At 46.8% G+C, this 26189-nt stretch overlaps 1 protein-coding gene across 1 annotated transcript in view; it reads right to left on the bottom strand.

Moving 5' to 3' along the window:
- Positions 1-2725: 2725 nt before the first annotated feature.
- The window catches only part of ACBD6 (acyl-CoA binding domain containing 6), an 82769-nt gene continuing 59305 nt past the window's right edge, over positions 2726-26189 (bottom strand). The window contains exons 7-8 of the mRNA XM_036388272.2: positions 7149-7179; positions 2726-3317 (exon numbers count right to left, since the gene is read on the bottom strand). Coding sequence (XP_036244165.1) covers positions 3163-3317; positions 7149-7179 — 186 coding nt within the window. The 3' untranslated portion in view covers positions 2726-3162. The remainder of the gene's footprint in view (positions 3318-7148; positions 7180-26189) is intronic.

The raw sequence follows: 26189 nt of genomic DNA, 5'->3' as shown, positions 1-26189 counted from the left end.
ACATTCAGCCCCACGGATAAGATCCAGCCCCACACTCCCTGCCCAGGGTGCCCAGCTCTGCCCCAGCCCCACAGGGATGCCCTGGCCATGGGGTCCCTGCACCCTCTCTGTCTCTGGGGTGATGCTGATGATCCCAGGCTGCCCTTCAGGGAGGGCTGGGGGTGGATGCAGTCAGTCCAGGCTCCTTCCAGAGCTGTGGAGGCTGCAGAAGCAGAGGGAAAAAAAAAAAGAATTAAAAAAAAAAAAAAAAGAAAAAAAAAGGAAAAAAAAAGAAAAAAAAGAAAAGCCACACGAGAAAGCACATCACTGGTCTGTCCTTGTCCTTCCTTGCCCCCCCAGCTGGGTGCCTTGGTGCTGCAGGAGCTGCCCCAGCTGCATCCACGTGCCTCCCCCTCCCCAGCCTTGGGTGCTGCTTCGTGCCAAGCTCCCGGCCCTGGTGGGGAGGGGGACGGGGCAGAGCTGTGCCTGCTGCTCCCATCCCCCTTCAACAAGGCCAAATGCCTCCTCCCCTCGCTGTGTAAATTTTGTACAGTTCCAGAAAGTGAGAGTCTTGTTTCCTGGGGGAATAAAAAGGAAAAAAAAAATAAAACAACCCAACGAAAAGAATAATAATAAAAAGTTTTAAAGAATAAAACCTTATTTATTGCCATGTCTTGGGGGAGAAATGGTCCCCCCCAAACTGCCCCCAGATTCGGGCCCAGGGCGTTGCTTTTGTACCCTGCCTCTAGTGTGTTGGCATGAGATGTGTACAGTCACCCCTCGCCGTGAGGGAAAGCGATGGCAAATAAACTCGGGATGCTTTTTAGCAGCTGCTGTCTTTGGGATTTTCTGTCTTTGGGATTTTCTTCCTCAGTGGGAGGGCAGTGCTCACCACTGGCATCACCTGCCCCAGCACTGTTGGCTCTTTGGGGTCAGGATTGCCGGGGTCGTGTCTGGATGGTGGCACTGACATCCCTGGTGATGGAACAAGTGGCACTGGTCATTGTGTCCTGGATTTTGCTGGGTGGGAATCTCCATGGCTGCCACATGGCAGCCCAAGGTGGCACAGCTTTCCTGCCCCCTGGCAGCAGTGACAGTGGGTGCCTGGCTGCGCCACCACAGCGCTCGGCGGGCACAGGTGAGATGGAAGGGACAGAGGGCTCCAAGCCCCTCCATGGGCACCTGTGTGTTGGCTTTCTATATTTTAATCATTTTAACATTTAATGCTTCTCAATTAAAGTGATTTCCTGGAGTAGATGCCAAGCTTAGGGCGAATGCACATTAACCACTTTCTGTATCGGTAGTTAAAGGCACCAAGGGATTTAACAGCAATCCACAAGGCTGCTGGGGGAAAGGTTTGGCTGAATAAAGCAGATTATAAACAATAATATATGTCTTTCTCTCCTCCCCCCCACCCCCACCCCTGCTTTCTTTTTTTTTTGGAAAGGCTCCAACCTCACAAACAGACCTAAAGTGCTATAAACATCTCCAGGGCTGAGCACTCGGCCCCAAATGTGCTCTCTGAAAGCACCAGCACCGTGGCTGCTGCTTTTCATCCTGGCTTTAAGAGAGATTTTTTATTACCCAGCGTGTCCATCAAGCCAGGCAGTGGCTGTGCATTACTGCCCTGCAGAGAGGTGGCCTTGCTTGTCCCCAACCTTGGTGCCACCACAGTCAGTGCGACCCCACTACTGGGGTTGGCATCCTTGCTTCATCTGCATCCAGGTGCAAAAGCACCAGGCTGTGATGAGCCAGCCTGCAGCTGCCCTGGGCAGGGCCAAGGGGAGCAGAAGCCATGGATGGGTCTTGCTTAATATTAAGTTATTGGGAAATAACCTGTCCAAGCCATTGTGTCCCCAGCAGGGAGCCTGTGCTGTGTGTGGTGTGGTGGAGCCAGCACAGTGATTTTGTCAGCGTCAGCAAATGCTGGCAGGAGCCACAGACACTGTGAGGGGCCAAGGCCCATGTGTGCCCAGCCACTCCTTAGCCAAGGGAATGTTCCCAGTTATGTTCCCGAGGCTGGATGTGCTGCAGAACCCAGTGGGCAAGCAGCTTCCTGTCACAGCCATGGATATTTCCTCTGCGCCCCCCAGGCTGTAAATCTTGTCTGGGAAAAGCAAACTCATGGCAATATCCCACAGGGAAGCCATGGACTCCTCTTGCCACACACCCACCCAGAGCAGCAGCCTCCTCCCACAGCACAAACCCACCCTGGCAGCTCCGTGGGCCCAGCTGGGGTTTTCTGATGAGGCAGCACCAAACCCCACGATCATCCCACGCCCACTCGGCCATGGCCACGAGGCAACTTTTCCCTCCTTCTGGGTACTTGACCAGCTGAGAAGATCATGAAGTGTCTGAGACAGATCCAGAGGGGTGACAGGGTGGGTGCAGGCTTATCTGTGCTCAGCTCTTACCAGATCTCAGCCCTGGAGGAGCCATTCCAGGGATGGGCACACAACAGGAGCTGCTGAGGTGGTGTTTAAAGCCATTCAATTCAGCAAAGGGGTAAAAGTCCTGTCAGCTTGGAGAGGCTGATTAGCAACATGAGTTGTGTGAGAATCAGAGGGACAGACAGACACCTGTATGACCCTGCTGGCTTTGCAGCTCTCCCTCCCCAGGACAAGAGCTCCAGCAGAACTTCCCAAGGGTTGTGGCTGCACTGAGCTGCCTCCTGTTCTTATGGCTTCCAAGTCACCCTCTGCAAAAAAAAAAAAACAAACCCAAAACCAAACAAACACATCGAGGCTTGATCCCAACACTGTGCTTTTATTTATATTATTTGTTTGGACCCAGGGAAAAAACAAACAAACAAACCAAAATTCAGCCTGAACGGGAGAGATGAGCATCTCACCTGGCCCTGCATCCCCACGGAGGAGCCGACAGGTCAGCCCACGCTGCTCTGGTGAGACAGCCCATACAGTACTGCGTTTGATACATTAAAATAACACCTGGGGCCTCCTCCAGGCCCTCTCCCCTCTCCCTCCCCCCTCAATACTGATGAAGGTCAGAGCATGCCAAGCTCTGATGCCATCCTGCTCAGGGCATGCGCTTGGCCCTCGCGCTGGAGAGCCCAGCCAGACCCTGTGCTTTAAAAGGTCCCCTGGAACCCCCGAGGTGTCTGGGGAGGGCAGCAGGGAGCGGGGCAAGGGGTGTTTATTGCAGAGCATCCCTGTGCCCCGGGGCTCAGGGCTGGCCGGGGCCGTGCTGCTGCAGAGCCCGGGTGATGGCTTTGGAGTCCGTCACCTCCTCGGGCAGGCAGCCCTCCTGGTCCCGCAGCCCCGGGTCGGCTCCCGCCTGCAGCAGCAGCTCCACGATGTCCAGGAACTCGCAGGTGGCAGCTGGAGGGGGGAAAGGGAAGGGTTAGTGCGGGGATGCTGGCAGAGGCGGCGGTGCTGGGCGTTTCTGGAGCGGTGGCTGTAGCTGGAGGCAGGAAACGCCGGCTCGGCAGAGCACGGCGGGGCAGAGCTCAGAACACAAAGTATCGCCGTGGATCCAACAGTGCACGGGAAGGAGAAAGGACAGAGCGAGAGCAATGCAAAACCAGGAGTACTGAGGGGGTGCAAGCAGCACCCAGAGCCTGCAGTCCAGTCAGAGGTGCTGGGAGCTGAGGGATCTGCAGGGCATCCCCTGGGACAGCTTGGCTAAGGCTCATTCCCATCCAGGACTGGAGGCTGAGCCTGGGAAGGGCCCCAGAGCGCTACTGCAGCACTGCAGGGACCCCAAAAGTGCCACCTGGGAAAGCACTCCCTGCCTGCTTCTGTACCCAGAATTTATAAAGCATTCACCATCTATAATGGATCTGTAAGCCCTTGGCCCTCACCTGCCTCCTGCACCTCCCGGGGAGCAGGCAGCACACCCAGGCACGACATCTTCAGCACTGCCTCGCTCCTGGCTTTTGTCCCTCCCTTCTCTCTGCACAAAATTCAGATGGGTTATAGCTGAGGCCACCACTTCCTGGAGCACCAGTTCCATGTGACTGTGCCCATGGCCTGGGACAGCTGTTAATGGCACACATTTTATTCCCCATACCTCTACTGGTAACTGTTTTTTCAACCCTCATTTTCTTTAAGATAGAGTCAAGTTCAACCTGAGCTCTTCTCTGTCCTAGGATGTCTTACCTAAGGATGCTAAAAGAAAAAGAACCAGGAAAATCAGGAAAACTCTTTACACTGAAGAGCTGGACTTGGCTGACATCGGCAGAAGTCCCAGAGCCTGGATTTTCCCTTCAGCCTGTGCAACTCAGACCCTAGTGAAGCCAAAACCTGCCTTACAAGGCCATGAAGCTGGCAGCTTCCTCTTGCATTGGTAGCAATTGGTCTTAATCATATTTTGGGTGTTTTTATAAAGCAACCGACTGACTCCTTTAGTAATTAGAGTGTCTTTTGCATTACTCTGCAGTCTTCTACTGATCCAAAAGGACAAGCAGTAATGTCTCATTAAAATAAATTCAATGTGTGATTGGAGTTTATATTGAAAGGATAAAAAAGGGGTCAGAAAGGGGAAACAGGTTGGTGAGGAAGCAGGTGGGGGTGTGGGTGAGGCTGAGCTGAAGGGAGGCACAGCCCCCTGCAGAAACCAGACTTCCAGAGGTGCCAAGGAAGGTACGGTGGCAGCTTCTGGGGATGGGGAGCTGCTCCCCACGGGGAAAGGTGGCTTTCTCGTCTGGTGCCATGTCCTTGAGCCGGCTGGGGACATCCCTGGGGACGAGCACAGCTGCTGGATTTATCACACCCTGGGACCCTCGATTTGTCAAGGGCCAGAGTGGCAGCCCTGACAGTGGCACGGGTGAAGATGAATTTCCATTCAGCGCAGTTCGCCTCCCGACTCCATTAATCCTCAGGGTTCAGATGATGAATTTTTTTTTTTTTTTTTTTTTATTATTTATTTCCCCTCCAGCATCCCCTCCCACTGCCCTGCCCGGCGCAGACAGAGCCGAACAGATGGTGCTTTGCAGGGAAGCTGAGTGCCCAGGAGGATACGGAGCCTGCCCACTCCACAGCCACGTGGCCACCGCTGCTGGAGAAGCCTTGATTTCCTCTGGGAGAGGCGGCAGCGATGATTTCAGTGTTCGTTCCTGGGGAGTGGCTGGATGGATGGAGAGGAGCCGAGGAGAAGGGGCTGCTCAGCACCGAGCGCACAGCCCGGGCTGCAGCCGCGGCTCCCCCGGTGGCCTCCGCTTAACCCCCGATTAAAGGCGGGGTCAGCGGCCATCGGAAGGAGCCGGGATTTATAACCCCCAGCAGGATGCGCTTTGACACCGGCTGCAATCAGGAGAGCTGTCACCACAAGGACAGCTGTCAGGCCACGCTGCCGGCTCATAAAAAGGGATGGAGACACCCTAAAAGCAGGGGCTGCCTTGCTGATGGGATTTAACCCTTCCCTGGACTCCATGAATAGCAAAAGGGAGGGCCTTGTGAAGGCACTGCTCTGCTCAGAGCCGGTGTCCGTCCATAGGAGCTCTCCTGCCTGCCCACCGCAATTAATGACTCAGTTGTGAAGTGCTGACCAAAACGGGACTGAGAGGTGACAGTGAGTTCCAGTTTCAGGCCAACAGCCACTTGAATCCAACCCAGTCACCCATTTAAGAAGCTGTTTCCAAGCTTGGGGTGATTTATGGCCAGATCAGCAAGAAAGGGAATGAGGATGTCCTGGGGACAGCTGGGCACCCATGGGAACACCAGGCCTGTCTGCCAGCAACCCAGAGAGGCTTCCCAAAGGTGATATACAGGGAGGAGAGAGGGGATAATACTCAAGGGGAAGAAAAAATGTCAAGACTTCACAAAGATTTGGGAAGAAAATCCTGGGAAACTGTAGTTATTGAAACACCTGAGCTGGAAGGGTAGATCAGAGAAACTATTTCTGAAATAATGTTCATTATATTAGTTATGTTTGCTTGTGTTGAACAACTGCCTCAGTCCCCAGCCAGAGGGATCCATCTGCATAGAATTTGAACTTAGGTGGTGCATCCACCTTTTCCTTTCACATACTGGGCTTGCTAGAAGCAAGTGCTCTTGGATAACTTACACATGTGCTATGCTTTTGCACAATCTATTGTGAACCCCTCAGGAGGTGGAAAAGCATCTTCCCAGGAGAGAGAATGCCCAAATGTGGAATGGCTCAGGAAGAGAAAGAGGCAATGTGTCATTTTAAGTGCTGTCCATCTGTGGACAATGCTGTGCTAAGCAACAGATTCACCATTCCTGTCACAGTGACAGGAATTTGAAAAATTGAGTATCCTACAGGAAAGATAGGCGAAATCACACATTACTGTAACTACAATCTTGGTTCAGGGACCCTGGAATCTGGGAGTTGAGCTCCAGATCCAAATGCTGTGCCTTGGACTGATGTCTGCAAAGCAATTTTGCTATTCTGCTAATGTCCTTGTGGAGAGATCAAGAAGAGAGAGAAAGACACAAACACTTCAGAATGACAAGTATGCTCTTAATTACCGTGACAGGCATCAAGAGAGAGTACAAGACAATAACTGGCTATGTCTTAATTTTGGGAAAGAGATTATGATCCAGATTAAATTGATACTTTTTTCCTATTCCCGCACATCAGCACCACGCACATCACTTCAGTCTCTGCTTTTCTCATTTGGAGATAAAACAAACTTTCAATTAAATCACAGATCTAATTAGCCTGTAATTGTAGGAGGGACACCAACTGTGATGTGCCTCTGCTGATTTTGGTAGTAGAGAAGCTGCTGCTCTCTCAGCTGTGATCAAACAGTTTTGTCACCAGGACACATGAAGGTGGAGACCACCTTGTTTGTCCCCTTCCCCTGACCTCTGTAACCTGTTAAAACTGGCACAGACCCTCCCTGAAGGCCAAGGGATTTGGCATACCCTAACCAGAGCCACTCCTGGCTCTGCAGGTGGCACACAAACATCCTGGAGACACAGAGGTGTACAGGGAAAATCTGCATCATTAATTGAGGGAGAAGGAAGGCTTTAAGGTGACATTTGCAGAGGAGAATGAAGGGAGGGCAGCAATTTTCTCCTACCCCTACCATCCTGGGATTTGCTAGTGGAGGTAGCCACTGGTTAATCAAATCCAGCTTCCTTGCTCATTTTTCTCCTGGAAATTGTTTTCTGTCTATAAAGCATTTACTCCAGCTACAAATCCACACTGCTAAGAAGGAAGAGCCAAGCTTAGAGGCAGCTTACCATAATGGAGTGCAGTCTGGCCTTCCCCATCCTGAAAAAGAGAAAGAGACTTGATTTTAGAGGTGTAGGTAACATTGTGGTAATACAAACACACCCCATTTATTTTAAATAAATAGGCTGAATCCCAGCAATGTTTTAATTGACCAGACAAACAGCCAGGACACCCAGCTACCTGACAGCTGGGATTTGAATCATCATCCACCATCACTCCCTATTGATGGATAATCAATATCTATCCACCCATAAGAGTGCGTGGATCACGTCATGACGTGAGTATAATTCAGTTCATACTGTTATCACTTCCAGCCCATAAAAATGAAGGATTTCAGTCCTATGGCCTCACTCTGGGATTCTCACTACTCCTGGTGCTTTAGTGCAAGATGTTTCAGTGCAAACCCAGCTTTGGCCAACTACCTGAGAGAGGGGTAAAGCACTGGGATGCTCACACAGCTTAGTGCACTGAGCTCTTCAGCACATGGGAGCACAAAGGGGAAAAAAAAACCCAGTTTCTTCCACCTGAATAAATCTTAGGTCCCTGCCTTCAGAATTTAGGTCCACCCTGATACCCAGGCTAAGTTTTGTCAAGTCAGGAAAGGGCACAGTGCTCAGGGATGACAGCAAGCTGCCAAACTCATCCTTGTGAAACACCTGCAGCGCAAGGGCAAAGCAGAGTGTGTGATTTGTAGGTGTTGGCACACAGCTCCCTGGTCCAGCCAACACTTGAGCCACTGCATCAGCTGCAATGCTTTGGGCAGTGTGACCCCTTCCCAGACTCCTGTGTCCCCTCCCCAGGGCTCTACCACAGTTGATGCTTCACATCCAGCACTGCAAAGCCAGGCACCTCACCCTGCCACAGCATCATCCTGCCACCAGAACAGGTGAAATAACAGAAGGAAAGAATTATGGCCCCTCTGCTTTCACTACCCCAACCAGGATTAGCTTCTAATTCAGTTCTTTGCCTCCTTAATTTATTTGCATCTGTTTATGGGGACTTAAGTTTTTAATTACCATCATCTTTGGGATTAAGGTGCAAATTCTACAGTTTGCTGTAGATTCTGGAGCAGGTGAAAGAGAAAAGAACAAGAAAACAGGTAGAAATTCCACTCATAGCTGGAAGTCTTCTGGTTTCCCAGTGTGTTATTCTGTTTGATATTAAGCCTGTTGAGCTGAGGAATTAGGAATGACCTATGTTTTGGGGTGGGAGGTGCCATGCTTTGCTCTGGGACACTGCACCAACACAACAACCACGGCAGCAACAGGGATAAAAAGCCAAATGTAACAGGTATTTGCTGCCTAAATGCCCATTTCATGTCTTTTCCAGGCAAGGGGGTGGGAGGGTCTGATCTTTCCTTCCATGTGCCACTATGTCCCATTCATGTCACTCAGAGCAGTGCTTGAAGATGCCTCATTTCAGAAGCCTATTTCTGCCCAAACTGTGGGGAGCACAATGCAAATGGTGTCATTAGATGGTACCACAAACCAAAGAGCTGAGGGAATCACAGCCAGCATCCACGGATTATTCCACACTAAGGTAAGCAGTGTGAGCAAGTGCTCCTGAGCTCTCCTTAAGCACATGGCTGCTTGGAGGAGTGACAGGGCCAGCACTGACTTCAGCAAAATACTCAGCAGGGCTGGGGAAGGAGAGGCGGGAGCGCTCGAATGAGTTATTGGAAAGGCAGGATGTCAAATGTGTGGGCTGGGGGATGGGAATCCAGCTCCCCTCTGCATCACCACCTCCAAGACAGCAGCCAACAAAACCCACAGGTGAATGGGACTGGAGCCATGCAGCAGAAACCCCTTCCCATGGGAGTGCTTTGCTGCAGAACTCCCTATTAAAACACACAGGGCTGCTCCAGGAATCCTAGAGACATTTGTTCCTTTTCCAAAGGCCTGCAGAAAGCACTGCTGTTTCAGCAGCTGGCTGGGGATAACAAGGTTTTTTATTTCTCTTAGATGTACTTCCTGGCATCTGCTGGGCTAAGGAGGGAGCACAGGTCTCTGCATAGGAAATGCATCCCTTTAATCCCAGTGTGGTTTTTAAAAAGAACTATTAATCCAATGTTATGCAAACATGGTTTGCACTTTATTTATGCTGCGGATTTTCCCCCTGCTTTGAGCCAGCCCAATGGCCAAATGCTATTTGTTACACTTCTCAGATGCCGTGCTGTTTGTTTCTATTTCCTCTGTGACAAATTTTAATCCAGGTAAATGGAAAAAGCTCTAGTGTGGTCACTCACTAAAGGCCTTGAAAGCCCTCGGGAAGCTGCTGATCTCAATCCCTCTTTGATTTGGCTTTTTGGAGCACTGTGGCTAATTGCAGCCTGATGTACCCGGCTGCTCCAGGTATGGCCACGCTGAGGCTTCACAGCAAAATGGTCACACCTGGAGACTAATCAAAGATGGGCTGTGAAAGTCAGGATTACAGCTCCCTTTGTGGGAATTATGTGAAACAAATATTATGTGAAACAAATATTGCCTGCCAGGCACTGAAGTGTCTGTTTTGCAATCAAACACCACGTGCAGAAGATGAGTGAAGATGAATTGTAGCTGGCCTGGATGCAAGGGGTATTTCCTGATGTGCAACAGAAAGCAGAGGCCTCTTGAGCATCTTAAGGTCCTCCTCCCAAGATGTGTCTGTGTTAGGATGGATGATCCCAAATAGGGAATGGGCAGGTACAAGCCTCTGTCCTCACCCCATTGGCATCAGCCAGGAACAGGGGATCTGGAGTACATCCTTTGCAGCCAGGAGATGCCAGCAGTGATCAGATGGATCCTCTCAGCAGATGGACCAGAGAAGGTGCTGAGTAAAGGTAGGTGGGAAACAGGAGATAGGCAGCTCTGGGCCAACACTGAGCCAGGATGCCTCTGAGAAGTGCCCTTTCATGCCTCTGTATCAGCTGAGAAAATGTTATTGTCACAGGTTAAAATGGAGGAAACCTGCTCTGATTTGGTGAACTTCAACACAAAGGAGGGGAACAGCCAGGCTCAAAGCAGCAATACATCTTCTGTAAAGGCTTGTAAGGCACTGGTAGGCCCTTGTCCCAGAGCCCTTTTAGCAATTCTCCATCTGTAAAAAGGAGGAGCTTGTGGAAATGGCAGAACCCACACAGGCAGACAGAAAGTGGCCAGGAAGGAAAGACCATGACACATTCAAATGTAGGAGTGCTCAGTCCCAGACATGTTACTGACCAACAACAGATCTGATTCCAAGATTTCCTCTTGCCTCCTAATGCCATGTGCCACCCCTGGTGGCTTCTATAGCCTCCTGGCACATCTGGCCATGTCAGAGTGACAGCTGAGCTGCATGGCCTTTAAGGGAGATGAAAATCCAATGTCCATGCCTACCAAACCCATCAAAACAAAGATGCTACAAAATCACTGGTACTTCCTACATGCATGGTCTGTGACAGATGTCACTCAATGAAAATCCAACTACCAGTGGATAACTTATTGGATAACAGGATTTTGTTCTGCTCCTGAGAAATTTAAGCAAGAGAAATGGGAGAAGATGGACCGAGCGCAGATGGACCAACTGTCTTATCTGCTAAGTGGCACTGTGGCTGCTGCACATGAATTCTGTCTTATAGCTGATGGGATTATACTGGTGCTGCCAACCCATGTTCATTCCTTGGGAATTTCTGTTCCCTGCTTAACCTAACACAAGGTCTGGACTGAAGGGCAGAGGCAAGGAAATGGCTTGGCTAAACTTGCTGAGATGCTGTGCACTCTGTAAGACACAATTTGCCATTTCAAGTAGACTTTGACTGGCCAGTGTCTGACTGTGGTTTCATGGGACAGTTTTAAAAGCAGTGCTGTATAAACACTGATAGCTCAGAGCTGCTTCATTCACCCTCCAGGCTGTGTGCAGTGGCAGGGTGGCTCGGAGGGAGACACTGCCTCTTCCACCATCTCACCTGTTTTGTTCAGCACCAGTGGAGAAAGAGGAAAACAAATCCATGCTTTGGTCCAGCCTGACCCCATATAGGTGATGAAGCTGGGGCTGGACCCTCCACACCAGCACAAGTGTCTGTAGGGGACCCCACACCTCCTTGAGTGCTGCTCCACACCGAGACATCACCTCAACACCTTCAGTCACCTCCCCAAGCACAGCAGGAAACCTCTACACTAACCCTGCCCTTTCGAGGGGTAGCACGTGTGCTCTTTATTTTAAGGTATTTTTTTCCCCCCATATCTCCTTTCTGCTCATTTGTGGCACCTTTTAAGGTGCAGGGCTCGTTCCCATTGACAGACTCCGAATGCTGGCAGCGATCGCAGGAGATAAGAACGATGAGGTGATAAGAGTGTTTAACAGCACTGAGTCCAGGGCAGCACGATGGGCCAGAGGGAAGATAAATATTTACACTACACCTTTAGAAGGTGAGTGAATAAAAAGGGCCAGAATAATACAGACTCTGAACAAGCACTGATGCTTAGGAGCTGTAATATAAATCTCTGCAGCCTCACACACTCACTCAAGCCAGGGAGATGAAAAATAGCAAGAAAATACTTCCCTCCACTTTTAAAAAGGATTTTATTTCTCATTTGTTTCTACTTGAGACTTCCACTTCCCAACAATTTACTTTAACCTCATCATCATCTTATTCTCTCTCTGAAATTTTCTCTCCAAGAAGACTGAGGGTAAGGCTCAACACACCAGAATTTACATGCTAATCCACACCAATACTAAAACCAGGCAAATATAACCAGTCTGAACTCCACCAGATGATTCAGCAGGAGACATCCCCATGTGCATCCTTGGTGTCAACTCCAAGGCAGCTCAGGCACTCTCCAAGGACCAATACCATGGGACAAAGGATACAGGGCATCCCCTGCTAGAAGCAAAACCAAAAAGCCTGCACTGGTCATGAATAGCTGCTTTTTAGGGATTGCAAATAACCCAGGCTGACAAGTCCAGGGCATCCTCTTAAGTTTGGTTCCTCAATTAACTCTCCCACCTCCCCTGTGTGTGCACACAGGTTTGGAAGGGTTCCCTTTCTCACTAATCTGTCCCTCTCCAAGAGCTCTCAGCTCTCTCCTCTGCTCATTCCTCCCATTCTGACCATTTCCTGCACTGTGCCAGGCAGATATCCCTCAGGATGGAAGGTGCTAGACTGGTTTTTTATCATCACCTCTTGGGCCCTTCTCCAGAGCCTACTGCCAGGCCATCATTTGGCCTATCTTCTAAGTGCCTCACAGATAAATTAGATCTGCATAGAGAAGCAATTATTACATTTCTAATGGCATGAACCCTTACAGCACAATCTGCTACTGAAAGGCAAAGAAAATTGCATTAGCTTTTGTTTGATTCAAAATTATGATCAAGGGAAGAGGGATGTTGAAGCCCTTTAAAGCCAAACCTCTGAGCTGGGGATTTTTCTGTCTGGGGACCTCCCTGCTCGTATTCACCGCTGGAGCTCATACTCGTGGTTCATTTAGCAGTACTAACTTGGAGAAGCCTTTGCTTGTAAGCTGCTGTTAAAAGGAGATCTAAGAAAGCTCAGAGAGAAGAGGATGCCCAGGAACCACCACTGGCTCCCTCCTGAAGCCTGCATCTGCTAATGCTCCCAAAGGCCCCCAGCCCGAGGAGTTCAGTGTGCCAGGGTTATGCTAATCCCTCATCGCCCTAGTTTCTAACTGGTGCTGTACCTAAATTTCCAAGTGCAATTTCAGTGGGATTTATCACATCTACTATGATCAGCATGTAGTGCTGCTGGCACAGATACAGGCTCTCAATATCCCACTGCAGACATGGCTGTCATTAATTGCAGAACAAACTGATTTCTGAACCCATGCAGCAGCTCATGCAGCAACACTGAAACTCTCAGGGATGTTTTGCTGTTGAGCATTTTCAACCCATTTTGCAGCCAGCACTCTGTGCCCAGCTGTGTATTTGGACATATTTATAGGTTATCCAAATAATATTTGCTACTGCCTGTTACTTTCAGCACCAGGCATCTTGCTGCTCATCAAACAAGTGTGTTGGTGCAATAGAAAAAACTGCCAGGAAGCTGCAGGGATCAAAAATGTGTTCGGAGAAGTCAATGCCTAAACCTGTAACAAGTGTCACAGTGCTGTGGCTGAGCCAGCCCCTGGCAAACCATGCAAATGCCATCCCAAGCTATGGACAGGATGATATTCCAAAGGGCAGGATGCTAATATCCTCTTCTCAGGGTGCTTCCCTGCCCCCTCCCTGCATAAAAGTTAGTGCTCCTGTACTGCTTTATCACTTTAGCATGGCTGAGGCAGATACCTGCTTATTTAAGGGGCAGGATAAATGGGCTGAGACAGCTTTCCCATCCCCAATTCACTAGGGAACGCTTGGAAATTCCACCTGACACCGGGAGCGCTCTGTGCTCTTAAACAATCTCCCGTCTGATCCGATTGTTCCCCAGTGGGGAGGCAGGCTGCAGCTAGCTCAAGAGTCATTGATTGGATTAACAGCCTAATTCCCAACAGATGAATAGAATACTGATGTCTTGTCAGCCCACATCATAGAAGGAAAACACAATCTGCTTCTACAGCCCCGAAATTTAACCCTTTGCTTCCCTGCTCCCCCCCTCCCCGGGGCTGGATGCAGGGTGCAGCACTTTCAGCTGGAGATCTTACCTATTTAAATGAGAAAAGATTTATTAACCTTTGGGACACTCTGCCTAATCATTGACATGCCATTCTTATTTTCTGTAAGAAACCTTCTTTTTCACCCTTTCCACACACAAGAGATTCATACCAGAGACCTTTATTATTTTTTCTCCTCTCTTTTCCACTTGCCAATACAGGGAATGCTGTATGCTTCACAGTAAGCTGCTGAAAATTCATCAGCTCAGTGATACTTCTCCTAAAACATACAGATATTGAACGTTTTCTGAGTCTATCATTTGATCAGCAGGATGGACCTGCCTGGAAAGAAACACCCAGCTGTGCTGCAGGAGAGGCATCCCTGCAATGCCCTCTCCCTCCAATAGCTCTTGGCAAGCTGTGGGGCAGGGCAATGAAGCTGGGCACATCATTTGCTCCTGGAGAGCTCCTGTTCTCCACCTCCTAATGGAGACACTAATGTTTTCTTACCTCATAGAAAGGCTGTGATAAGAAATTAATTGCTACTGGTCAAATGTTCACTACCACAGAAGCAGGACTGTGTGCATATTAAAGAGATTCTCCAAGAAAAAAATTTATTTATGGAGTCCTTGGCACTGTCTGTGTTTATTTCCTTGTTCAGGAGACAAGAATAAATAAAAATCATCTGATTTTAAGGAATTCTTTCAAAGACCCTATTTTTCAATCTGGGGTCCATAATGCTGTGGAGTTTTTTGCTTCCAACACTCACCTTCTATGCTTGCATTTACAAAACAGGCAGGTATGTGAGGGTGTTACTGTGAGGGTGGGGAGGCCCTGGCGCTGCTTTCCTAGAGAATCTGTGGCTGCCCCATCCCTGGAAGTGTTCAAGGCTGGGCTGGATGGGGCTCTGAGCAATTTGGTCGAGTGGGAGGTGTCCTTGCCCATAGCTGTGGATCTGTGTGGTCTTTAAGGTCCCTTCCAACCCAAACTATTCTAAGATTCTATATATTTTTGAAGACTGCAAGGTGTGCATCACCCAAGATAAGCCAGGCTGTGCTGTGAAGCAGAAATATTTGTTATATTTCTGTGTTATATCTGTTATATTTCCAGTGTTATTTGGGTTTTACAGCTCACATGCAGAGGGGAAACACTCCCTCCATCACTCCTTAACTCTAACAAACTAATTAGCCCAGCACTAACATGACTAATAGGACAAAAAGCATGAAAGGATGGAAGTGCACACCCTTTTTCCCCCCTTCTATAACTAGTAGCTTCTAGTCATGATGACAGTTTTCAAGACTATAGTGTCTTATAACATTATTATGCATATAATAAACTTGCTAGGAGACTGAATGAAAGAAACAGTCCTTCCCTCTCCTGGCTTCCAGTACATCAACCTTACAGATAGTCCTGTCTTCAGAGAGACAGTGTGTCACAGTGTGCTCACAACATGGGCAGTGGGGAGGCATTAATGACAGAGCTGCCCTAACCAAAATAATTAGCCAGAGACGCCTCATCGACTCAAACAATTCAATTAATGCCCTATTAGTATTTTAAAGTGGTTCAAATTATTAGCTCTTTTTACAATTTGAAACCATAATATTTAATTTTCATCCCAGATGTGAATTGTTCCAGGATGACAATAAATAAATAAATAGATAAATAAACTCAATGAGCCCTGTCCAGCCCAGCTCCTGCCCTGCAATAGGGGTGTGTTGTGCATTCACGAATCCAGGTTAAGGATGGGGACCGGGGCAGTTGTGCCCTGGAACTAGCAGACTGCAGGTTTTATAAATACATACAGAAATAATTAAAATCTAAGGGGTTTAGAAGGGTTAATCTCCTTTAAATAATCTCTGCCACAAAGCCTGTAAAGTCACTGCTGGCACGATGCCCACATGGGACCGGCTGTCGGGTATCAGGACAGCACGTGTGCATGGGAGCAGGGAGATTAGGAGGCAGAGGTGGCCCATCAGTGCTGCTGCCCCACAGATGGCTGCCCCAGGCACTGCCCAGGGGCTGCAAACCTGCAGGAGCAGGGCTGGATTCAGCACCAACCAGTAAGTCAACATGCCACTTGTTCCACCTGACTAAAGAGAGAGAAGGATGCTTGATTAGGGAGAGTGTTGCTGCCACTGCTTGGTTCACCTCAGCCTGTGCTGACTGCAAGGCAAATGCTGGCTGATATTTATTTAAAGGGATTCAGGGCTTTGGAAGTAACTCCTTTTCCTCTGCAGGCTTGAACCTAAAGCCCTGCATGATGGAGGAGATGTTGCACTTTTAATTGTCAACTATAATGGCTCAGAGCTGCCACTCTGTCTTTCCAGACGTCCTCTTTGTAGAAACTGTCATTTAAAGCCAACAACTGAGTGACCATGAGAGAGGAAAAAAATCCAGAAGAAAGTAGAAAAATCACCCCTGTGGGGGCTAAAGCAGTGCCTGTCCCAAACCCACAGGTTTGATTCCCTTGATTTGGGCAAAGGCAGGCTCAGGTGAAATGCCCAGGAATGCCATGGCAGAGCTGGAGCACTGTCAAGAGAGTTGTGATGTGAGGACAGGCACAGTTGCAATAAAAGCCAAGTCACAATGTGCTGCAGGAGGAGCAGAGGTGCTGCTAACAGCCCAGGGAGCTTTTTCTCCTTCAAGTCAGGGAGGATAAAGACTTTGGAGATTCTTTTAGTGCCATAAACCTTCCTTGGCTTGGTGTGCAAAATCAGCACTTTCCACGTTGAGACATTCTGAAGCATCCTCTGAACTCATTAAATGAGATCTGGATTTTATTAAGCCAAGCTTGAGAAATCCTGGGCTAGCAGGGAAGCTGAGTTCCAGTGGCACACAGCCCTCAGCATGAAAAGCACATTTTTTTCCTCTCCTCCTTTACTGCCAGGAACCTTGTTCAGACATCTCAAAGCACCTGAGGATAGTGCTGTGACCTGCAGCCTCCAGACAGCCTTTCCCTTCCAAGCATGCCTGTTCCTTAAGGATGATGACTCCTCTTTGTGGCTAATCTGGAATTAGAGAGGACATTTACACGCTCACAGCATCTGCCAGAGGGGGAAGGCATCAGAGCCTGGATCCTGCCCCACAGTGGAGCACTGCCAGGGAGAAGCCAACTGCATGTGTTGACTTAAGAAGCTCCCATCTCATCACCTCAAAGGGTTGCTGTTTTTGTGACCTCCAGCAGCCTTTTAGCAGCCTCTGTGAATTGTATTAGTAGCTGATTTACCATTTGTTATTTTATAAGGCATGAAGCTGCTCTTTCATTTGCTCATGCACCACCAAGTACAACTACACATCAGACTGAAAACTCAGTCTGTGATCACTGGGGCTGTTTCCTGATGGAAGAAAGGAGGAATAAATAGTGAGGGAAAAGGCTTATTGGGACTGCTTATTCCCAGACAGTCAGGTTTCCAAACAGCTATTAATGAAGTTCTACTATTGAAGAAAAAAAAAAAAAGGAAAAATGTCTGGAGAAAACTGCCTCAGGACATCAAACTCTATCAGTAACTGGGATTTCTCGATGGAGCCACAGTGCTATTAAAATACAGCTGAACTAAGTACTTGCAGTTTGGTCTGTCATTAGGTATTTAGTGAGATGCAAAATTGATCTTCACTTTAAAGGGCTCTTTCAAAGTCTAGAGGCAACACTTGCTCTCTCCTTGTGCTGTATAATAGAGATGTTCCTAATGAAATTCAGCAGCAACTGGAGGCAACCAGGGAAAACCTCAGCCAACTTTATAACAGACAGATTTATGTTCAGGGGTGTCCTGCTCTTCGAATGAGTTATTCTGCACAGGGCAGGGATAACAGGTTCTCCATTCATGGCTTGTACAAGCGTGGCAGAAGGTCAAGTTCCCTGGTGGTGCTGGCTCTGTGCTCAGGGCTGGGGCTGCTGTCACATCTGGGGCTGGGCTGAGCAGCTCCATCCCATTTCCTACTAAAGCAGCCCAGGGAGCCCACTGGGACCAGCTGGGCCTAGAACTGGGCCCAGCCCACTGGAGCAGATGGCAGGTGCTGGTGGTGGCAGTGACATGGGGCAGTGCTGAACCAGTGACCCAGAGGTGAAAGGCTCCATATCTCCCATTATCAATCCCCAGAGCCCCCTCAGGAGTAAGTGTTGATACATTAATCTTTCTGACTGATGGAAACAAACATTCCACAGGGGAATCTTTATTTATATTGAGCCCAAATCATGCTTAAAAACATAAAGTTAAGGGCAGGCTTAGGTTTCAGCCTTCCTAGTTAATGCCACCTTTTTTCCCTTCCACCAAATTTAAAGAGCACGTCATCAAGCATTAGTCTGAGCACAGCCCCAGTGTGGATGGCTGCAGTAAATAATAAACTGGTGTTTGTGTTTCCTGCTGTGCATGCTGTCCTCCTAAACAGTTTAATAAAAAAAGAGTATATTTCCAAGCACTGCTGGAGTGCCTCGATGAAGCATGTGGTGTAGGATAAATACCTCCACATCAGGACACTTTTCAAAGCCATCAGGCAGAGGGGTCAGTCTGTTGTGGGTTTTTTTAAAACTGCACAAGCTAATGCTTTAAGAGTGTCTTGATGGAATCAGGGAAATTGGATTGTCCCCCCATTTGCTGGCCTAAAACAAGCCTTTTTTTATTTATCCCATTAGAGGAACACAAGAGAAACCTTTTAAATGTCACTAAAATTTTCCCTGCATTGCAAAACCCAGTCAAAAGGGCTTTAATTTTCCCTGAGACCTCTTAAGTAATGCAGTATGTCAAGATTTAATACCTTGTGTGCAGGGGATTGTCTGCATTCTGTGCTGTTTCACCAGGGTGACTCCATAGGGTCGGTCCTGGTCACTGGATTCGGTCCCTGTCAGCACTGAGCTGCTCAAACAGCCCACACCACTTCAGATCAGGTCTGCTGAACAAATAGGCAAGGGAAAACAAGATGAGATGAAGCTTTCCCTGGACCAGTCTGGGACTACCAAAAATTCAGCAGTGCTGCTCACTCTCCAGTGATTTTGTTCTGTGAGTTGGGACTCTCAGGTTTTGGAAAAGCCTGTCATTTTTAGGCTTTATTCACTTATTTATAGGAGAGCCAAGGAGAATTGTCAAGAGGCACTTTTGTACATAAGGCTCCACATTCCCCTGGCATATTTAAGAAGATATTGCCCTACAAACAGGGCATTATCACAAGCAGAGCCCAGGATTGTAAACTAGCAGTGCACAACACACTAATTCACACTGGCTAAAGATGGCCACAGGACCATTACACCTTTGAAGGCTGGGCTGGTGCCCACTCCAACCTTGCTGTCCCAAGGGCTGAGGGCATTAATGCCAAAACAGCTTCTCAGAGCCCCTGGGTGCTCATCCCACTTTTCAGCCAGCCTGGAAGCTATGAGTGATCTGACCTCCCAAAGTAACCCCAGCTAGTAACATTTGCTGCTAAAATACACCTTTATTTTGCTCCTGTGGGATATGGGAGCTCTCTATTCACGCTGTCCATGCTTCTTTTTGCAGACAGTGAACTTTTCATACCACAGTGAAAGAGGCCCTGGGATGCCAAATCATTTTGGGCTGAGTGTGTAATTCTCCCCAAGCCTGGTTTTGCAGAGAAAAGAGGAATTGGAAGGCAATGAGCATCCACACTGGGGTATGTGAGCCTCCAGTCTCTTGATCCAGAATTCACACAGGTGTACTGAGAGCTGGAAAAGGTGCAGAACCCAAGAAATCGAGCAAGAGGAGGCACATCCCAGCCTCTCAAACAGTCCCAATAAAACCCAGCCCTGAGACCAAGACACTGCCTACTGATCTTCCCTGCATGGCTTCATAATCTATTTTACAAAATGTCAAAATCCAGCACGAAAATTGTAAAAAAAGAGGGTAAGGAAAAAAAAGGAAAAAAAAAAAATCAGACTGTCTGGTTATTGGACCAGGGGCTGTGTTAAAAGGATCAGGAGGTGGTGGGCCAAGCAGTGGGGGAGGGAATGGGATAAAGTAGTGGGTCTAATCAAATCAGTTGAAAAAGCTGCAGCTCTCGGAGTTAACCTTGCCAATCAGGAGGCGGCGGGAGCATGTCTGCGCACATTAAAGCGGGAGCGCGTCCTTGAACCCCCGTCCCCGTCCTCCCGCAGCCAGCCCGGCCACCCCGCAGCCTCGGCAGGCAGCAGCAAAGCCCAGCATTAAACTCCCTCCTCAGCCTCGCTCCAGAGGAAATCAGCGCTGCAAAGGCAGCTCGGAGGCTCCCCTGTGATTAGAGGTGAGCCCACGGGATTAAGCCGGCAGGAGTTGGAGAAATGTTAAAAAACAAACAAACCAGAAAAGAGGGAACACAAGGAGAAGCCCTCCCATTGACAAATGCTGTTGCATTGAGCCTGGCAGCTGTGAGAGGCATTACCAACCTTTGCTAATGACTAAGGGCACTGAAGTCACTTTAAAATAAATATTCACTAGGAATTACACGGGTAATCTAAAGGGATTATCCTGCTGCCTTAACAGGTCCATAACCCAAACATTAAATGGTCTACACAAGTGTTTGCATTAATTTTGACCCAAATCAACCCTTCTGCTAAAAGCTTTGGAAAGCCAGATTAAATTTTGGAAACCATGGGCCTGCTCTGAGCTAGGGTTCTTATAAATTCCTCCAGATCCTCTGTTTTCTGAAGGAAAAATAGGGCTGAGCTCTTGGAAGCCAGGAGCCAGCCAGCAGCCAGGGAAAGGCTTTAGCAGAAACACACACTCAGAACATGAAGCAGCAAGCACAAATCCAGCCTGCCACATAATCCAGTCCCTGTGGTAAAAGTATCTGTCTTCCCTGGGGAGACAGGGAATGCCCAGCATGGGAAAAAGGAGCACTGATGTAGAGAATGGGACAAAGCCTCAGTTTCCCCACCTGTAAGATGTCACATTCCTTCCAGCTGGGGCATTTGTCCCTGTGCCTCAAACTCCTGGAGGGCAATTTCAGCTGATTCTAGAAAAGCTCCATCAGAAAGCCATAATCAATCAATCAATCCAGGAAAACTCACCCTAAGCACATCCTGTTCATGCCACAAAGACTGCCAGGACCTAAAGCAGACTGGAAATGATGGCTAAAGAGCTTCAGCTTGTACTGATGCAGCAGCCCTGAACACCTAATTCCATCTACCAAGAGTTTATGCAAGTAAAGCCCTTCTGTGGGCTGCATCAATGCCTGATGCCTAATGAATACTAAACTTGGATTTACAAATGTCCTGATCACTGTGTTTCTCTGGGCTGATAGAGGCAGCAAGGCTGGGAAAAGCTGGGCAATACCTGGAAACAAAGTTTTGTTTTATTTTCTTCCCAGGGCACCCAAGGTTTCCTAAGGAAAATGGGTGATTATTGACTTTGACTACCCTCCCTTAGGAAACATTTTCTACAGAACTTCAAGTCCTGTAATCAGGACTTCTCACACTCCTTTTGCTATTCTATTAATTGTGCTGCAAAGCTTCCCCCACATCTCGTGACCCTGTGAAGGGAGAAGTCCCCAAGTTCCTGTGATTTTTATGCAGTTGTAGCTCTCATTGGAGCAACTGCGCAACAGCATAAAATTCAAAGATAGACAGCTTCCCTGGGTGGCTTTTCACACCTTGAGTGCTCAGGAGACAATACCCTTCTCTGAGAGGAGGCACAGTACTGGGGAGAGATGGTACATATTAATTTCTAAAAGAGGATTTTAATCATGCAACGTCCTCTGCAGTCGCACAGAATTTAATCTCATTGCTGACAGTGGGTGATGGGGGAGCATGTTAAGTGGAAAAGTTGTATTCAAGACCTTCTTGCAGATATGTGCTACAGGCAGTCCCTTGGGAGGAAGAAAATGACCCAAACCTGTCTCTGTGGCTGCTGACCACCCTGGCCTGGGCCCCATCCACTCACAGAGCAGAAATGCAGGCACACTCCCAAAGTTCTGCACAAGGTTCAAGTACACGTGGTAATACAGTTAGCATTTATCAAGCCTTACTTTACAAATATTGATTTATTAATCTAGGCAAGACCCAGGGATATACACACATAGTATTCCCATGTTGGTTACAGAGACTGAGACACACAAAAAACCCCCACTGTCTGACTTGCTCAAGGTGAAATGAGGAAAAGCACCCACAGGCAGGATTAGTTTTGGGATGCTGAGCTCCCAGCACTGTGCTGTGACTGTCAGGACACACTGTCCTTTTCCACACTAAGTCTTCCTTCTTCTAAGATCTGGCTTCAACTAAGTCTACATTGAAGGACACTCTCACTTTGTGATATGGGAAGGAAATATTGAAGTTGAAAACCAAAAGCTGAGAACTCAGACTCTCCCAAGCCATCATGGCTGGGCTGGAATTTGATTTTGCACAGTTATCTTCAGGCTTCTTCCTCATCTGCTTGCAGGCAGCTTAACCACTCTTGGTCAATGAAACAATTAAGTGTTAAAGACAAAAATCCCTAAAGAATTAATATAATTTGTTTCACCAGTTTTTAATGGGCCCTTAAAGTTTGTACTTGGAATCATGAAACAATTCTTTTTTAGAATCTTCCATGAGAGCAAAGAATGTTGGTGAAAATCAGTGCCTAGGAAGGGTGAAATCCAATGCTTTTTTGCCTCTCTAGAATAAAAAAATACTTCCCTAATAGATTCAAAGTTAGGACACCTCAAATGATGACCCAACAGAATACAATTCCATAAACTCCATACATTCAGTGGAAAAGGATGTGTGTTTTCAGGCAGCACACATCTGACAACTGCTTTCTAAAGCAACTCAAACTACTGACCAGGTAAGTCACCCTAAGCATCCTTTTGAGGTATTAGACTAGCTTTGGACTCCTAATGGATAAAAATTAAGTATGAGACAACAGGAGATGGCTTTAAAATGCTGAGGAGTTGGAAAGAATGACCATATGCTTTTGTATACAACAGCCTTTCCTGTAGTATGGGAGAACTGCAAAAAGTTAAAGCATCTGAGCGATAAATACAGAATAAATCTGAAGGAATGGCCTTTAGAAGACAAGGAATTAGGAGAATCCTGCAGAACCCTGCAGAACCCTGCAGGAGAAGCATGGTAAGGCTCTAGGCACAATGCTCTGTGATTTATGCTGCTGAAGGCACGGGATGTTCTGTCCCCCCCAGCTGGCCTGGAACACGGGAAGCTGCTCAGCCAAAGTCCAGCCCAAACTCTCAGGGCAGACAACAGACAGCATGAAAAAAGTGGAAATAACTTTATCCAACTCTGAATGCTTAATGACAGAATCAAGGCCTTTCTCCAGTTGCTCCTTGCTTTTCCTCCTGAAATCCCTGATTTTTGTTAACAAAACCTGAGGAGAGTTGACTACTTGAATGTGCCAGACATAGTCTCCTTTAAGTAGTATGTAATTCATAAATACAAAGAAAATTCTATTTAGTTTTTCCTTTCAAAACCAAACACACCATACTTGCGAGGTGATTTTAATCTATTTTTAAGAAGCATTTTAAAATTTCCTTGTAAATGTTTTTTTTTAAATTAAATTCTAATTCATATGTAATTCATAAATACAAAGAAAATTCTATTTAGTTTTTCCTTTCAAAACCAAACACACCATACTTGTGATGTGATTTTAATTTATTTTTAAGAAGCATTTTAAAATTTCCTTGTAAAGGTTTTTTAAAAATTAAATTCTAATTCTATTCAGAGGTACTTGGGCACAAGACAGAACAAAAATTCTAACAGTCTAAACTGAGAAGAAATGTCTCATTTGCTGTTTTCTATCCTGATCCAAATGTAAAAATTAAGAATGTCAATAGACTAGGTTAAACTACATAGTTAAGCAATCATGGGCAGACATTGTGTACCTGATTAGCAAATGAAGAATTAAATTTACTATAAAGGTTATATTTAGCTGCAAATGAACACATTTTAATGACTACTAACCAATGAAAATCAACATTTCCTTAGAAAAATAAGCAAGAACTAGATATAAATTGATTATTAAATCAATTAAGTCAATCTTAACCTGTCAGGATCTCCCTCATTAGAGTCACTGTTGGATGCAGAGCTGCTGCTCTATGGTATGGCCACCCAGGCAAACACAAAATGATGCAGTGCCAAAGGTACAGTCACACACAGCATCTTCCAAGAACCTTCACCCCAAATTACACCTCAGGCTCCCAAACTAAGCATATCCACTAATGCATGGAGCCTAATAATTTGTCCTATTTTCCTTTATTAAACTAACAGAAAAAAAAAGTGGGTCTCTGTAAGAGCCTGAACCATTTTGAGAATCTGGTGAAGCCTGACTGACTTTTTATTTCTTAGGAAAAAAAAAGTGTTTAAATGTAAAGCAACTGGTTGCAGCATTGTGGGATTAGTTGGATGAATCCTTCTGTGGATATAATCAGCTTAATGGCAACAAAGATCACAGTGCAGTTAGTGCAGCTGCGACACAGAGCATTTCACCAAAGGGGAACGTTTGCACCAGGCTGGAACAGTCCCTTTTTATTTCCAGCCTCTTTTATTTCCAGCCTCTCTGTCTCTGTCTCTCTCTCTCTCTCTCTCTCTCTCTGCAGTCAACATCCCATCAGCTCCATTAGCATGAGAGAATTAAGGAGGGAAATGGGTAGGGTGGAGCAATTTACGTCTGTGGGTCAGCATACTTACACAGCGTCATATAATTCAATTAAATGGACAAATAAAGTGGTGCTAGTTGTTTTCCAAACTCAGGTTAATTTTAACTTAATTCCCACACTGCTGTGGGCCAAAGGGCTGTCTGAGGCTGCCTTCCACATGGCTAAATGGCCAGCTGTCTGTTATGGAACAGATATGCTCTTAAGAGCATCCTTACTCTCAGGATGTTCTTAGTATCCTCATTTTCTCACAAAAAAACTGAACTTCAGATTAAAATGGAAGACTTAATTCCCCTAATTACAGCTCTATTTGCACGGGCAAATTAATTGCTTTATATTGTACCTTTTCTCACTGTTAAATTGCAAAAACACTCCCAAACAGTAGAACATAATAGATGTGAGATTCTAGCTTGTCATATAAGAAATTAAGAAATGCTATTTTCTAGATTTCCTAAATTAAGACTTCCATCATTTAATCCACTGATCTACCTAGCACAGACTGCATTAACACTTACAAAGAAGAGACAACTAAATATTCATTTTTTAACCGTTAACTATTCCCTTTATGGGTTTTGCTTCCTCCAGGAAAAATCCCCTGAGATGCAGGTGAATGCACTAATGACTGAAAACCACTGAGGATAAATACAGAAGACCCACAAATCTATTATATGGAGGAAACTGATGGATATCAGTTTGCTAAGCAGGCACACCTTAGGAACAAGCTGTACAGCTTGCTAAGGTCTTCCCTCCCAGCTGGTACCACTCAGGCCCATACAGTTGCACTGTGGAACCAGACCTGTGAAGGAGAATTAATTTCCATTTGCAGAATAAAGACCTTTTTGAGTATCACAATGTTTTGAAGGCCTTAAAATAAATCAGTGCTTGAAGATCCACTTTCCATAAATAATGTAAACATTCCTCCTCTGCCTTGGCCAAAATTTCCTGTCTCCAAAACATCAGTGCAACACCCTGCTGTCAACCTCCCCACCAGGAATACTTGCACTTCAGCACTTCTGCATGGATATAATTTGTAAAGTGCTAGGCAAATAAGCACACTCTGAATTGGGAAATGTTCTTGACAGACTACCTGGCACGAAGCTTTCAAGCCCACCAGGAACGTCGGGAGGCCAGAGCTGCACGTGTCAAGTCCATCACCTTAGGAGGCTTTCAAAGTTTTGCTTTTTGTGATGCTACAAAATGCATCTCCAGAGCCATTATATGAATTAGTTGGAAAGGGGTAGGGGGGGAAGGAGGAGTAGCTAAGAACAGCAATCCACCCTGTGAGGACATTCAGAAGCATCTGGCTCGGAGATATTAAGAAAGGAAGGAAAAATTAATCATGCTGGCTGGGAAAAAAAAGCCTGGCATCAGCACAGCCACCTTGTCATAAGGCAGATATTAATAATGTGAACCCCCAGGGAACACTCAGACATCTGAAAGATCCACTTGTTGGCTCTCACTGAGCAGGCAGGTTTAACTGATGTCCCTTTGAAACCTCCTGAATCTTATGCTTAGGATTTCTTTTTTTTTAAGCAGGAAAGAACCCTCAGTGCTAAAGATCAAATATTTCCTGCATTCCTCTCTTTTTCCTAAATGGCATTGAAGAGACAACACCTAACATTTTGTAGACCTGTAGCTATGAAGAACATGGGAGAGAAATAGAGGTGAAAACTGATTGAGTATTTTGAAAACAGAGGAAGCTAAAAGGCTCTTCCTGGAACAGGAAAAACCACACCTGGCCAGGACACCACAATTTAGATATTGGATTAGATTAAGGTTAGAGTAGGATATAAATTAGTGGTAGTAACAATAACTAGAACTCACATTTCCAAGAGAATTTATTAAGCCAACAAAACGAGATGAGGCCCTCCTTATTTGTGCCTTGTTACTTCTCCACAGCAGGGTTTCTTCAAAGCCAACATG

Source organism: Molothrus ater, chromosome 9 (genome assembly GCF_012460135.2).
Source record: "Molothrus ater isolate BHLD 08-10-18 breed brown headed cowbird chromosome 9, BPBGC_Mater_1.1, whole genome shotgun sequence".
NCBI classification, from domain to species: Eukaryota; Metazoa; Chordata; class Aves; order Passeriformes; family Icteridae; genus Molothrus; species Molothrus ater.
This window is presented reverse-complemented; position numbering and strand designations above follow the sequence as displayed.